Source organism: Epargyreus clarus, unplaced genomic scaffold, assembly GCF_041222505.1.
Source record: "Epargyreus clarus isolate Ecla_fem2 unplaced genomic scaffold, WU_Ecla_fem_2.2 ptg000031l, whole genome shotgun sequence".
Taxonomy (NCBI): Eukaryota; Metazoa; Arthropoda; class Insecta; order Lepidoptera; family Hesperiidae; genus Epargyreus; species Epargyreus clarus.
In genome coordinates this window covers 4,247,179-4,260,274 of record NW_027332236.1, presented here as the reverse complement: position 1 = coordinate 4,260,274, position 13,096 = coordinate 4,247,179, and the positions used below count along the sequence as shown (strand labels likewise).

The 13,096-nt window shown below is 40.5% G+C and overlaps 1 protein-coding gene across 1 annotated transcript in view; it reads left to right on the top strand.

The window, feature by feature from the left end:
- Nucleotides 1-13,096, top strand: part of bent (projectin protein bent) — a 120,958-nt gene that overhangs the window by 74,829 nt on the left and 33,033 nt on the right. The window contains exons 95-103 of the mRNA XM_073090012.1: nucleotides 116-329; nucleotides 735-888; nucleotides 1,159-1,395; nucleotides 1,787-2,001; nucleotides 2,155-2,374; nucleotides 2,488-7,476; nucleotides 7,843-8,010; nucleotides 8,476-8,628; nucleotides 9,171-9,320. Coding sequence (XP_072946113.1) covers nucleotides 116-329; nucleotides 735-888; nucleotides 1,159-1,395; nucleotides 1,787-2,001; nucleotides 2,155-2,374; nucleotides 2,488-7,476; nucleotides 7,843-8,010; nucleotides 8,476-8,628; nucleotides 9,171-9,320 — 6,500 coding nt within the window. The remainder of the gene's footprint in view (nucleotides 1-115; nucleotides 330-734; nucleotides 889-1,158; nucleotides 1,396-1,786; nucleotides 2,002-2,154; nucleotides 2,375-2,487; nucleotides 7,477-7,842; nucleotides 8,011-8,475; nucleotides 8,629-9,170; nucleotides 9,321-13,096) is intronic.

Genomic DNA, 13,096 nt, shown 5'->3' with positions numbered 1-13,096 from the left:
GATTAGAAAATATTCGGTTTATATCGCTAAATCGGAAAGAAAGAGGTCTTATGAGAAAGAATTTTAGGAGGTCTGATATCATACAATGTTAACGCAATTTTACTTGTTATTTTAGGTGCGCCTGGCACACCAAGCGTCACCGACTGGGACAAGGACCATGTGGACCTCAAATGGACCCCGCCCAGGGAAGACGGTGGAGCACCCATCGAGGGTTACATCGTCGAGAAGAAGGACAAGTTCGGCAACTGGGAGAAAGCTGTCGAGGTGCCCGCTGACCAGACCACTGCCACTGTGCCCGATCTTATCGAGGGACAGACTTATGAATTTAGGTGAGTCACAAGAAGAGACTGTCCACACATTGGTAGCTGGTACTTTTAGCAGTTAAGTAGGTTAATTGTTCACTGCTGTCAAACTACTTGACGATTATTTAGTAGCTTAAGAATTTATATACTTAGTCACGTAAAGAATTTACTATTCTCAGATTTTTTAATAAAATTGAAGATGTACCGTTCGTCAGTCGCTTAAGCAATTGTTCAAAAGTTTTGCGACGAGGCAGGTTTCAGACAAGACAGAGTTCAAAAGCCTACCAACTATTGTTCAAAAGATACTATGTAGAATTGGCTAATAGGTTCAGGATAATGATTTAATTACACAAATAACATCAGAATCTAAAGATATGGTATCGTTAGTTAATTGTAATATTATAGATCCTAATTGTTTTCCTAAATTCCCAGGGTAAGAGCAGTGAACAAGGCAGGACCGGGTGAACCTAGCGACAGCACTCATCCGATTGTCGCCAAACCAAGGAACCTCGCTCCGAAGATCGACAGAACCAACCTCGTCAACATCAAGATCAAGGTTGGCCAGAAGTTCGGATTCGATGTCAAGGTGAGTTATTGATTTTGTAAACAATGGACATTTTAATTTCATTGCATTATTTAATTATAAAGAATAATAATAATTACGAAAATAGTAAAATACTTATAATAAAAAGGAAAATTTACAGTCTGAATAAAAAAATGTGAATAGAGCAGATAAAATTTTGTCAAAAAAATTAAATATCTGCCAGCTTATTTGCCCACTTATTGAAAGTGCGTGGCCATTTTTTGGCATTATGTTCCAAGTATATATTTTTAAACAAATTCTCTTGCTCTTCAGGTTACTGGTGAACCAATGCCAGAAACAAAATGGTTCCTCGGCAAGAAGGAGGTGAAGTCCAGTGGCGACATGAAGGTGCAGCATTCCGACTACAACACGAAGCTCAACTGCAAGGCTGCCACTAGAGCCGACAGTGGCAGGTACACTGTCACTGCTGAGAACACCAACGGCAAAGATGTTGCTGAGGTGGAGGTCATTGTACTTGACGTGCCCAGCCCGCCTGGAGGACCGCTTAAGGTTAGTAGGCCAATAAAGGTAATTTCCTGGTTTATATTCACCACTGCTGATCATGGACCTTCTGGAAGAATGAGGAAATTTCGTATTCCATTATCCAAACGTGAATATGTAGTATTCACAGACTTTTGAGAATTTATTTTTAGAAAAATAGTCAGGTATTTAAGCTTAATCGTTTACGCGATGTTTTACTTGACCCTAAAGCCACTGTGATAACATCGAAATTTAAAGGTGCCTATTTGGAATTCCAACCCTGAATCACTAACGTATGAAGTAAACTCATCTCACTGGACTCTCGCTACTGAGGAAAAGCAGTACTTAAAAGACAAACCGGAAAAATTCAAAAGTCACGGAGTAAAAGTAACTCTAATCTCAACTTCATTAATTATTACAGGTATCTGATGTGCACGCCAACGGTGCCAAGCTCTCTTGGAACCCACCTGCAGACGATGGTGGTCAACCCATCGAGAAATACGTCGTTGAGCGCATGGACGAAGCCACTGGTCGCTGGGTGACCGCTGGAGAAACTGACGGACCTAAGACAAGTCTTGAAGTAGACGGCCTGCAACCTGGACATAAATACAAGTTCAGAGTTCGGGCTGTTAACAGGTCAGTACATAAAATTTATTCATTAAAACACTGGCTTTACTCTTCTAATAGTTATTCTAAAAGAATCTCATAAGCACATATTATATTTCAAGATTTCTCTCTTTTATATGATCTCTACTTTATTCCTGCAACTAAATTTGGACCATTCTTTAGGCAAGGCAAATCCGAGCCACTCACGACGCCTCATGCCATTGAGGCCAAGAATCCGTTCGATGTGGCCGGCAAGCCTGGCACGCCCAAGATCAAGGACTTCGACAGAGACTTCGTGGAACTGGAATGGACCAGACCAGAGAAGGACGGTGGTGCACCAATTACTGGATACGTTATTGAGAAGAAAGACCGTTTCTCACCAGATTGGGAAGAATGTGCACAGGTACATTAAGTTGTCGCTAATAATTAAAACAAAAATCTAAATACTTATATATACACATATATGCTTTTGTATAAATTGATGAAAACAATAAAATAATGATGAAATTATTTCAGATCGAAGGCGATGTTACAACTGGTAAAGTACCAGACCTTATCGAAGGCAACACATACGAGTTCCGCGTACGCGCTGTCAACAAAGCTGGCAAGGGTGAACCTAGTGACGGTACTGCACCTCACTTGGCAAGGCCCAAGAATCTGGCGCCCAAGATCGACAGGAACTTCATGTTTGATATCAAGATTAAGGTCGGAAAGAACTTTGAACTTGACGTGCCCGTTATTGGTGAGCCAACACCAACCAAGGAATGGCTCCACGGCGACAATGTTGTTCTCAACACTGACAGAATCAAGATTATCAACGATGACCACACAACTAAGTTCCGTGTTATTGATGCGAAACGCGCCGACACAGGCACTTACACGCTTAAAGCTAAGAACGTCAACGGAACGGACACAGCTACTATCAAGGTGCTCGTGATGGATGTTCCTTCTCCACCAGAAGGTCCACTCCGCGCGGATGATATTACCAAATCCGGATGCTCATTACGCTGGAGGCCACCTAAAGACGACGGTGGCAGTGAGATTTCTCACTACGTAGTCGAAAAAATGGACCAAGAGAACATGCGCTGGATCCCAGCCGGTGAAGTCCAGGGTTGCAATATTCGTATTGACCATCTCATTGAAGGACATGATTATAACTTCCGTGTCCGCGCTGTTAACAAGCATGGTGAATCGCAACCACTTGTTGGTCATGAACCAATCACAGCAAAGGATCCTTACGGAACCCCGGACAAACCTGGAACACCTGTTGTCAAGGACTGGGACAAGGACCACATGGACTTGGAATGGGTACCGCCAAAGAAAGACGGTGGCTCTCCCATTACTGGTTATATTATCGAGGCGAAGAAGAAGTACGGACCTTGGGAAGTGGCTGCTACAGTACAAGGAAACAAGCCATCCGCAACTGTATCTGGATTACAGGAGGGCGAGGAATATGAATTCCGAGTCATTGCCGTTAATAAGGCTGGAAATGGCGAACCTAGTGATGCCTCTATGCCACAAGTGGCGAAGGCTAGATTCTGCGCACCACACTTCGACAAGATGCTTCTTGCCGACAAAACTGTCAAGGCTGGACAAAGAATACAATATGAGATCCCGATAGAAGCATCACCTAAGCCAACAGTTGAATGGCACATTAACGGTAAACTCGTCCAGGTTTCTGAAAGGATTGACATCCAGATTCTACATAACAGGGTTATTTTAGACATTCCATTCTCTGTCCGTTCGGATGGAGGCGTTTATAAGTTGACCCTGACGAACGATCTCGGAGTTTGCTCAGCAACTGCCCAGGTCACGGTACTTGACAAACCATCGAGACCAGAGAAGCCTCTTGTTGTATCTGATGTTACGAAGGACTCCTGCTCACTATCATGGAAAACACCATTGGACGACGGTGGATCACCAATTCTGCACTACGTCATTGAAAAGATGGACTTATCACGTGGCACATGGTCTGATGCTGGCATGAGCACATTCTTATCACACCAAGTGACTAGACTTATTCACATGAAGGAGTATCTGTTCCGAGTAAGCGCAGTCAACGCTATTGGACAGTCAGAGCCCTTGGAATTAGACCGTGCTATTGTCGCTAAGAACGAGTTCGATGAACCTTCTGCTCCTGGCAAACCTGAAGCGACAGACTGGAGCAAGAACCACGTTGACTTACAATGGACTCCACCAAAATCGGATGGTGGAGCTCCCATCACTGGCTATATTATACAGAAGAAAGAAAAGGGAAGCCCATACTGGGTAAATGCTGCCCACGTGCCAGCTGGTAGGAACAAGGCAACCGTACCAGATTTAACTGAAGGCCAAGACTATGAATTCCGTGTGATTGCTGTTAATCAAGCTGGCCAATCCGAGCCAAGTGAGCCTTCAGATATGATTACTGCCAAGGACAGATTTGTGGCACCAAAGATTCTTACGCCACTTAAAGAGATTACTATTAAGGCCGGTTTAATCTTCCATTTGGACGTCGACTTTATCGGTGAACCAATTCCAGAAGTTAAATGGACTTGTGATGGAAAACCTGTTGTCACGAACGAGAGAACTACTGTAACATCTGTGGGTCATCATACCATCCTACATACAGTGAACTGTAAACGTTCTGATGCTGGCAAATATCACCTTTCCTTGAAGAACGATTCTGGATCTGACGAAGGCAGCTTTGAACTGATTGTACTAGATGTACCTGGACCACCACAGCCACCGTTCGTGTACGAAGAAATCACTGCACAATCAGTCACATTGTCATGGAAACCACCTAAGGACAATGGCGGCAGTGAACTTACTGCTTACGTTATTGAAAAACGCGATTTGACTCATGGTGGCGGCTGGGTACCAGCTGTTACTTACATCAATCCAAAGAATACCCACGCGACTGTACCTCGTCTATCCGAAGGTACTAAGTATGAATTTAGAGTATTTGCTGAAAACTTGCAAGGACGTTCTGAACCACTTGTCACAGACAAGCCTATCGTGGCTAAGAACCAATACACAGTTCCTGGAAAGCCTGGAAAACCAGAGCTTGTTTCTGCAGACAAGGATCACATTAAAGTTAGATGGTCACCACCTATTTCTAACGGTGGATCCAATATTCTCGGCTATGACATTGAAAGGAGAGACAAGACTACTGGCCGCTGGATTAAACTGAACAGAGACCCAGTTAGACTAAATGAGTACGAGGATGACCGTGTACAGGAGGGTCACCAATACGAGTATAGAGTATCTGCAGTTAATGCTGCTGGTCCAGGTCAACCTTCTGACCCATCTAATGTATTTATCGCTAAGCCGATGAAAGAGAAACCGAAACTTAACTTGGATCACCTTCTGGGACGCAAAATCAAGGTCCGCGCAGGTGAACCAATCAATATTAACATTCCACTTGCTGGTGCTCCAACACCTACTATTTCCTGGACCAAGGGATCCATACCAGTTGTTCCATCTCACAGGATCTCCGCTGAAACAAAGATCGACGAAACCAAACTGTCTATTGAAAAGTCTACTAGGGAAGATGCTGGTAAATACACTATTACGGCTTCCAATGCACATGGCAAAGATTCTGCTGATATCGAAGTTATTGTTGTTGACAAACCAGGAATGCCTAAAGGACCACTCATATGCACACCTGTCACTCATGATGCTATTAGCCTTTCCTGGCATCCACCAGAAGACGATGGTGGTAGCGAAATCACTGGATACGTTGTGGAAGTTGCCGAATATGGAGTTAATGATTGGCGTACTGTTGCTGGTTTCTGTCCGAAATGCTCATACACTGTAAAGAACTTAACCGAAGGCAAAAAGTACGTCTTCAGGGTGCGCGCAGAGAACTTATACGGAGTCTCTGAGCCACTGGAAAGCAAGCCAGTCATTGCTAAATCACCATTTGACCCTCCAGATGCACCAGAAACACCGAAAATTACAGGATACAGTGCAAACAGCTGCTCACTCGAATGGCAACCACCAGCTAACTGTGGTGGCAAACCTATTACTGGATACTATGTTGAAAAGAGGGAGCGTGGAGGTGAATGGGTAAAGGTTAACAACTATCCTACACCCAATACTTGCTATACTGTTTCGGACTTGCGCGAAGGCAATAGATACGAATTCCGTGTCATTGCCGTAAATGAAGCTGGACCTGGCAAACCTAGCAAGCCAACAGAACCAATTGTGGCGGAAACCCAACGGTTGAAACCAAGTGCACCAGAGGCTCCCAAACCAGACAGGGTCACCAAGGACTCGGTTACGCTTTCCTGGAGACCACCAAAGAGCGATGGTGGATCGAAAATCAAGGGTTACATTATTCAACAGAAGGGCAAAGGAGACAAGGACTGGAAGGACGTTAACGATGTGCCTATCCCAAGTCTTATTCATACCATACCAAAACTCAAGGAAGGTGCAGAATATCAATTCAGAGTCATCGCGGTTAACGATGTTGGAAGATCAGACCCAAGCAAACCTACTCCAGATATTGTTATTGCAGAACAGCCCAACAAACCTTGCATGGATCTGGGTGGTGTGCGTGACATTACTGTACGTGCTGGCGAAGACTTCTCCATTCACGTACCATACACTGGCTTCCCGCAACCTACTGCATCATGGTTCGCGGATGATAACTTGCTGGATGTCGATGGAGATTCCAGGATATTCCAGAAGATTACACCAGAATCAGCATCACTGGTCGTTAAAAACGCAAAGAGGTCCGACGGAGGCCAATACCGCTTACAGTTACGCAACCCGTCTGGATACGATACCGCTACAATCAACGTTCGCGTGCTGGACAGACCTGGAAAACCAGAGAACTTGCGCGCGGATGAATTCGAGGGTGAAGCGCTTACATTATACTGGAACCCACCAAAGGACAATGGTGGCGGCGATATCACCAACTATGTGGTCGAGAAACGCGAAGCGCGTACACAGAACTGGACCAAGGTGTCTGGCTACGTCACGACTCCGTTCCTCCGCGTGAAGAACTTAGCCGTTGGAAAGAGCTACGACTTCCGCGTCATGGCAGAGAACATGTACGGACAGTCTGACCCAGCTCAGACAACAGAGCCTATCAAGGCCAGACATCCGTTCGACCCACCAGCTCCACCTGGAGCTCCACGATCGGTAGAGACAACCGAATCGTCTATCACGGTAACGTGGACCAAGCCGCGCCACGATGGCGGATCTCCAATTACGGGTTATGTCCTCGAAAAGCGACTAATCACTGAAGACAAATGGACGAAGGCGTCCCACGCACACATTCCAGACACAACTTACAAAGTAACGGGACTGATCGAGAACCACGAATATGAATTCCGTGTGGCCGCTATCAACGCGGCTGGCCAGGGTGGATGGTCTCAGAGCTCTGACGCTATCCGTGCTTGCGCGCCACCCAACGCGCCGCGCATCACAAGTGACCTCAGCCTGCGCGACATCACTGTCATCGCCGGCGAGGAGATCAAGATCACTGTGCCTTTCACTGGCAATCCAAGGCCTAAGGTTAGTTCACGCATTTTCACTAAAGATATTATTATTATTAAAGTGATAAAAGCTGATGTTTTCTGATTTGATTTATGCGTAAGCGCTTAATCGGAGATACAACATATCTGTGATCGACCTTATTATTCCTATTCTATCGGGAGTTGCTTAAAAATGTTCATGCGAAATACTAGCCACTTTATATACATTGTGCCGCATCTGCATGATAATTTTATCCTTCCCGTGAGAAACTTATTAATTTAAAATATGTACTTCCGAAAAAAAAACTATTTCAAAACTTTGTTCATTTATCTATTTATTGCTTTATTCACAAAAAAGTTTTGTACTATTAATTTTATACTTACCGTCAATTCCTTTATCTCCCAGGTATCCTGGATCATCAACAACGACGAAGTATACCCAGACAACAGGATACGCTTCATCACGTCTGATGTGGACACTGTGTTCATCAACTCTTGCGCCAAGCGATCAGACACCGGCTCTTACACTGTTCAACTGCTCAACAGCGAAGGTTCTGATAGTGGCACCTGCAGAGTAAGTTAAATTTGATTGACCCAAAAAAGAGTATTAATGAAATAGTTTAAGTTGGTTAACAGTGTGATGGTGGTAGAACTCTTTGTGGTGTGACTCTGGAGACACCACCAGTATACCTAGTTCTGCCTAATGCAACAGTGTTAGCGCTGCTGTGTCTTGGTGTGAAAGTTGTGGTAAACTTATGCGAGGCGTTTCAACCTGTTCTTAAGGAATAGCAACGCCTCTGTGACCAATTTCAGATAGAAATCTAATCTTATTTGGGATTTATTACAAATGTCCATTAGTGGCATTAGCCACTTATCATCAAATGGACTACATGCTCGTTTACTACATCAATATGATAAAAATTATAATTATAATAAACTATTTGTCATTTACGCCGTTATTTTAAATTATATACAAGCCAAATACGTTACTTCTTTTGATTATGACTGTAACTTTAAATTCTCCTTACTTTATTTCCAGGTACTGGTAGTAGACAAACCATTACCACCAGTTGGACCGCTTGACGCTTACGACATCACGCCGGACGGCTGCACGTTGTCATGGAAACCACCGCTAGATGACGGTGGCTCACCGATCACCAACTACATCGTTGAGAAGATGGATAATACTGGAGTAAGTTCAAGATCTATTTAAATTCACAAACTTTATGCAATTTCAAAGTTGCATAATTGGGAAACAGCAGGAATAAGAAAAACTGAATGCATTGGTAGAGTTAATAAAGCTCAATATATGGGAACAGACTAGAAAATAGTAGGTACGGATAGGAAATCCATCAGCTTAATATTTAATTTCATAATAATAGTAAACCAATACGTAGTCTGAAAATCGTCGATAGTGATGTAGAATGAGATCATTTCATCTAGAATCGTCTTAAAATCACGATGATCGTTTAACTCGATATCGATAACGATATCGATAGCTCGTTTTAACATTTTATGAGCTTTTTTTGTATTAAAGCTAATGTTAAAACGAGGTATCGATATCGATAACGATATCGATAGCTCGTTTTAACATTTTATGAGCTTTTTTTTGTATTAAAGCGATAGTCTTGCAGGATAATCTAATTAAATAATAATTCACAAAAATATCCAAATATTACTTTATTTTTCGTTTCAACTTTCTTCAGTAGCTTAACTTTTATTTCTTCGTTTCAGGTATGGTCAAAGATCTCGTCATTCGTGCGCAACTGCCACTACAACGTGATGGGCTTGGAGCCGAATCGCAAATACACCTTCAGGGTGCGTGCCGAGAACCTGTACGGTGTATCGGAGCCACTCACCATGGACGACTCCATCACTGCCAAGGTTTGTTATATATCCTTCTGTCACAGTTTTGTTGTGGAGGTGCTTAATAATAAATATTTTATATTTACCAAAGTATATTTTACTCTTGGGAAATGAGTTGTGTGGAGTAGAGTGAAAATTGATCAAATTTGGAATAACATTGGAATTTTGTACAAAATATTTCTAAAACTTCAGAAAGAATCCAATTAGTGGCGTGATAATCATAAATAATTGATCATCAAAAGGAAAGAGATAAACTCTACTTTGCTACAGACAAATTCTTAATCTGTCTATTTTTCTGTTTTGATAGTTTTTCTATGGATTTTCGCTTATGGTTTTTATAAAATAATATATGCCATCAAAAACACTGCTGGTAAAAAAATCCAAGCCTCGCCATTCAGCTCTTCCACCGTAAAAAGTCGTAAGATCCATGGAATCCAAGTCGGTTGGTTCATACAGACTCTACTTAAGAGACCTTCTGTCTTAAGGTATTATCTCACTATCTAACCTAACAACATCTCATGGGACCATATCAATATTAAAAATATTTTATGTTTCAAATAAATAGATTGGATTTGGCAATCGTACTAAACGAACTAATTTAATTTAATATTGTGAACTTGTAAACTTGTGATATACATTGTTTTTTTATAATATAGAGGAAGCAGACTAAGCTGGAACGCCTCGGAAAAGTATATTTTCGTTACCGCACTCTTGAAACTAGAACATAGTAGCGCTTAAGACGCAAAAATTGATCTAGCGGTGGTGCTGCTGGAAGCGGTGATACCACAAACAGTTCACATTGTGTTTTAATTGCATCATATCGCAGCACACGAGTAACATTACTACGATTGCCAAGTCCAATCTATTTATTTCAAACATAAAATATTTTTAATATTGATATGGTCCCATGAGATGGTGTTAGGTTAGATAGTGAGATAATACCTTAAGACAGAAGGTCTCTTAAGTAGAGTCTGTATGAACCAACCGACTTGGATTCCATGGATCTTACGACTTTTTACGGTGGAAGAGCTGAATGGCGAGGCTTGGATTTTTTTACAAGCAGTGTTTTTGATGGCATCTCATTCCTTTTTGTATGTATGCCTACTTTTTTTCCTTTCCGGGACCTTCTATTACTTGAATGTCAACAACAGATTTTTTTAAAGCCCCCTCACTGTCTTACGAGAATGAGCGTTCTTTTTTGTAGGTAATATTTGTAGTTATTGTAAGAATTATTATTTGAAGAGTATATTAATAAAACATATTTTCCGCTAGAATACGTTTTTATTCATTTCTATTTTAATCTTGAGTCACCGAACAATATCATTTTATACACAACCAGTAATATAGATTACAATTTATATTAAAAAGGTTCTTACAATACGCCCCCTTTATCTATATTACCCACCTATAACAAAACTCTATATAAATACTACCAAACATAACTCTTTCGTGGAACTGGCTAAATAGTTGAATCTCCCCACTAAACTCTGACACGGTAGACTACTGTTACTATCTGAGTTACCTTTTGTTTATTTCAAATCAACCTCCATTGAAGTTGATACGGACTTACAAACGGACATACCAAAGGCTTGCAATAATTTTAAAACACATTGTTTTTGGTCTCAAATAATCACTCAGTCATCTATAAGCATGCTATCACGCGGCGGTCCAACAAGAATTCAAGTTTGATTTTATTTTAGCACAAATTACGATCAGGCCTACACTCAGGCCGTTACAGTACCACTCTCTGAAATTAAATCACATGTTAAAAAGTTGTAAAATTCAGTTTATTTCCTCTCTCTAACATGATAACGCCTATTAATATCATTACTTATATCAACAGATTCACGTTCCATTACTTCAGACTCGCTTACATCCGTCATAGCATTAGTCACATTACTTACTTTACTTGTATCTGTAACCGCAGGCACACATACACCTATATCACCTGTAACACCCGCATCAGTCATGCACTCTTTTCATTCATCACCACTTTCATTCGAACATGACAATAAATTAAATCGAAAAAGTTAATATTTTGACAACTGGAATTACTCCCGTTATCCTCAGGAAAAACATCGTCTAAAAACTTAACAACTCGAATGATTGTGATTTCACGTGTCTTCGTATTAAATAATCGATATCTTCTTATGAATATCCGACAAAAATCATTGGTTTTGACTTTGCATCCAATTTTCGTCTTTTCTGTTTGGTATAAGAGTATACGCTACACATCCAAATAAGCATAAATAGGTAACATCTACTCGTTTCCCAGACCATTTTTGTAGTGGCACGCAGTCTTTCAGTGCCTTCGTCGGACTCCGGTTTTTGATATAAATCACAGTATTTAACGCTCTGTCTCAAATTCGCTGCAATTTATAATAGACTTCTCGATTTTTCGATAATAGTTCTGTTAGCTCTTTCAACCATACCATTCTGTTTGGTGGTATATACTATATATCGCCTTCTGATGTAGAATTTCATTTGTTGACAAAAAAATATCGTAAGCTCTATTACAAAACTTCGTTCCACCACCTGATCTCATACACTTGTTCGACTTGCTAGATGCCTTTTCAACGCGAACTTTATACTTTTTAAATTTCGTAAAGTCTCACTCTTATGTTTGAGAAAATTAACATGTGCCATTCGAGTATATTCGTCGATAAATAATAACATGTACCTTGAACCGTTGAATGAAGTAGCTTCCATGGGACCACATAAACCTGTATGTACGATCTGGAGATCGTACATACAGGTTTATGTGGACAGATACTGGAGTATATCGTTCGCTCCCGTTCAAAGTTTTGGAAATGGTTTCTTACTAGTCGACATATCCGTCGTAATGTTCACATCATCAAGACGAGTCACAATATTCTTTAAAATTCGCATATATTCCGGATTAGTACGGGTTAAGTCTTCTATGCCAATATTTATTTGACATTGTCAAATTACATATCGGTGATTTGACAAATTGTTTAAATTTATGTATACCATGTACGTTGTGTCCAGTTGCGATGATATTATCCATAGAGTTACTAATAGTGCAACCGTTTTTCCGGAAATTAACAGTAAATCCTTTTTCAGTAAGTTTACTCACCAATAACGAAATCATACTTAAATTATTAGTCTGTATTTGTCTTCTGCATTCAACCTGTAGTTATTTTTAAAATTACTTGCAAAGTATATTAATAATACATATAATCAGCTAGACCATATTTTTCACCGAACAATATCGAAAAGTGCATTAGCGAAAAGTGCTGAAAGGGGTTACCCGAGGGGCCGATTTTGATAAAAACTATAACTGCATCATTAGTTTTTAAAATATCTTTTTCCTTAGCCGGGAATCGAACAAGTTCAGTTTTAAAAAAATACACCCTCTATATTATTCCACTATATGATAGTGTTGCTTATAAAGATAAAATTCTGGAAAGTAATGTTATGTGACAAATTAAAGTAAAAGGAAAATTTTGAAGAAAATACATATATTTTCATACCTTGGTATACTAATCCTTAAGGATTATACGTAACATATGACTTATGTATAATTCTTTAGGACTATACATAAGTCATAAAATTGAAGAATTTGTTGGTTAATCAACTAATTCTTCGATGTTATGACCATGACTTACGGCTTAGTATGAGAAAGTATTAGGTTGGCAACTAAGTTCCCGCCGAGGATTTATTTTTTAATAAAAATAGATAACTGATTCATTAGTAAAAGTTTCAAGAATTTTATCCTTATAAGCAACACGATGAGGTAGTGGAATAATATAGAGGATGTATTTATTTTCAAA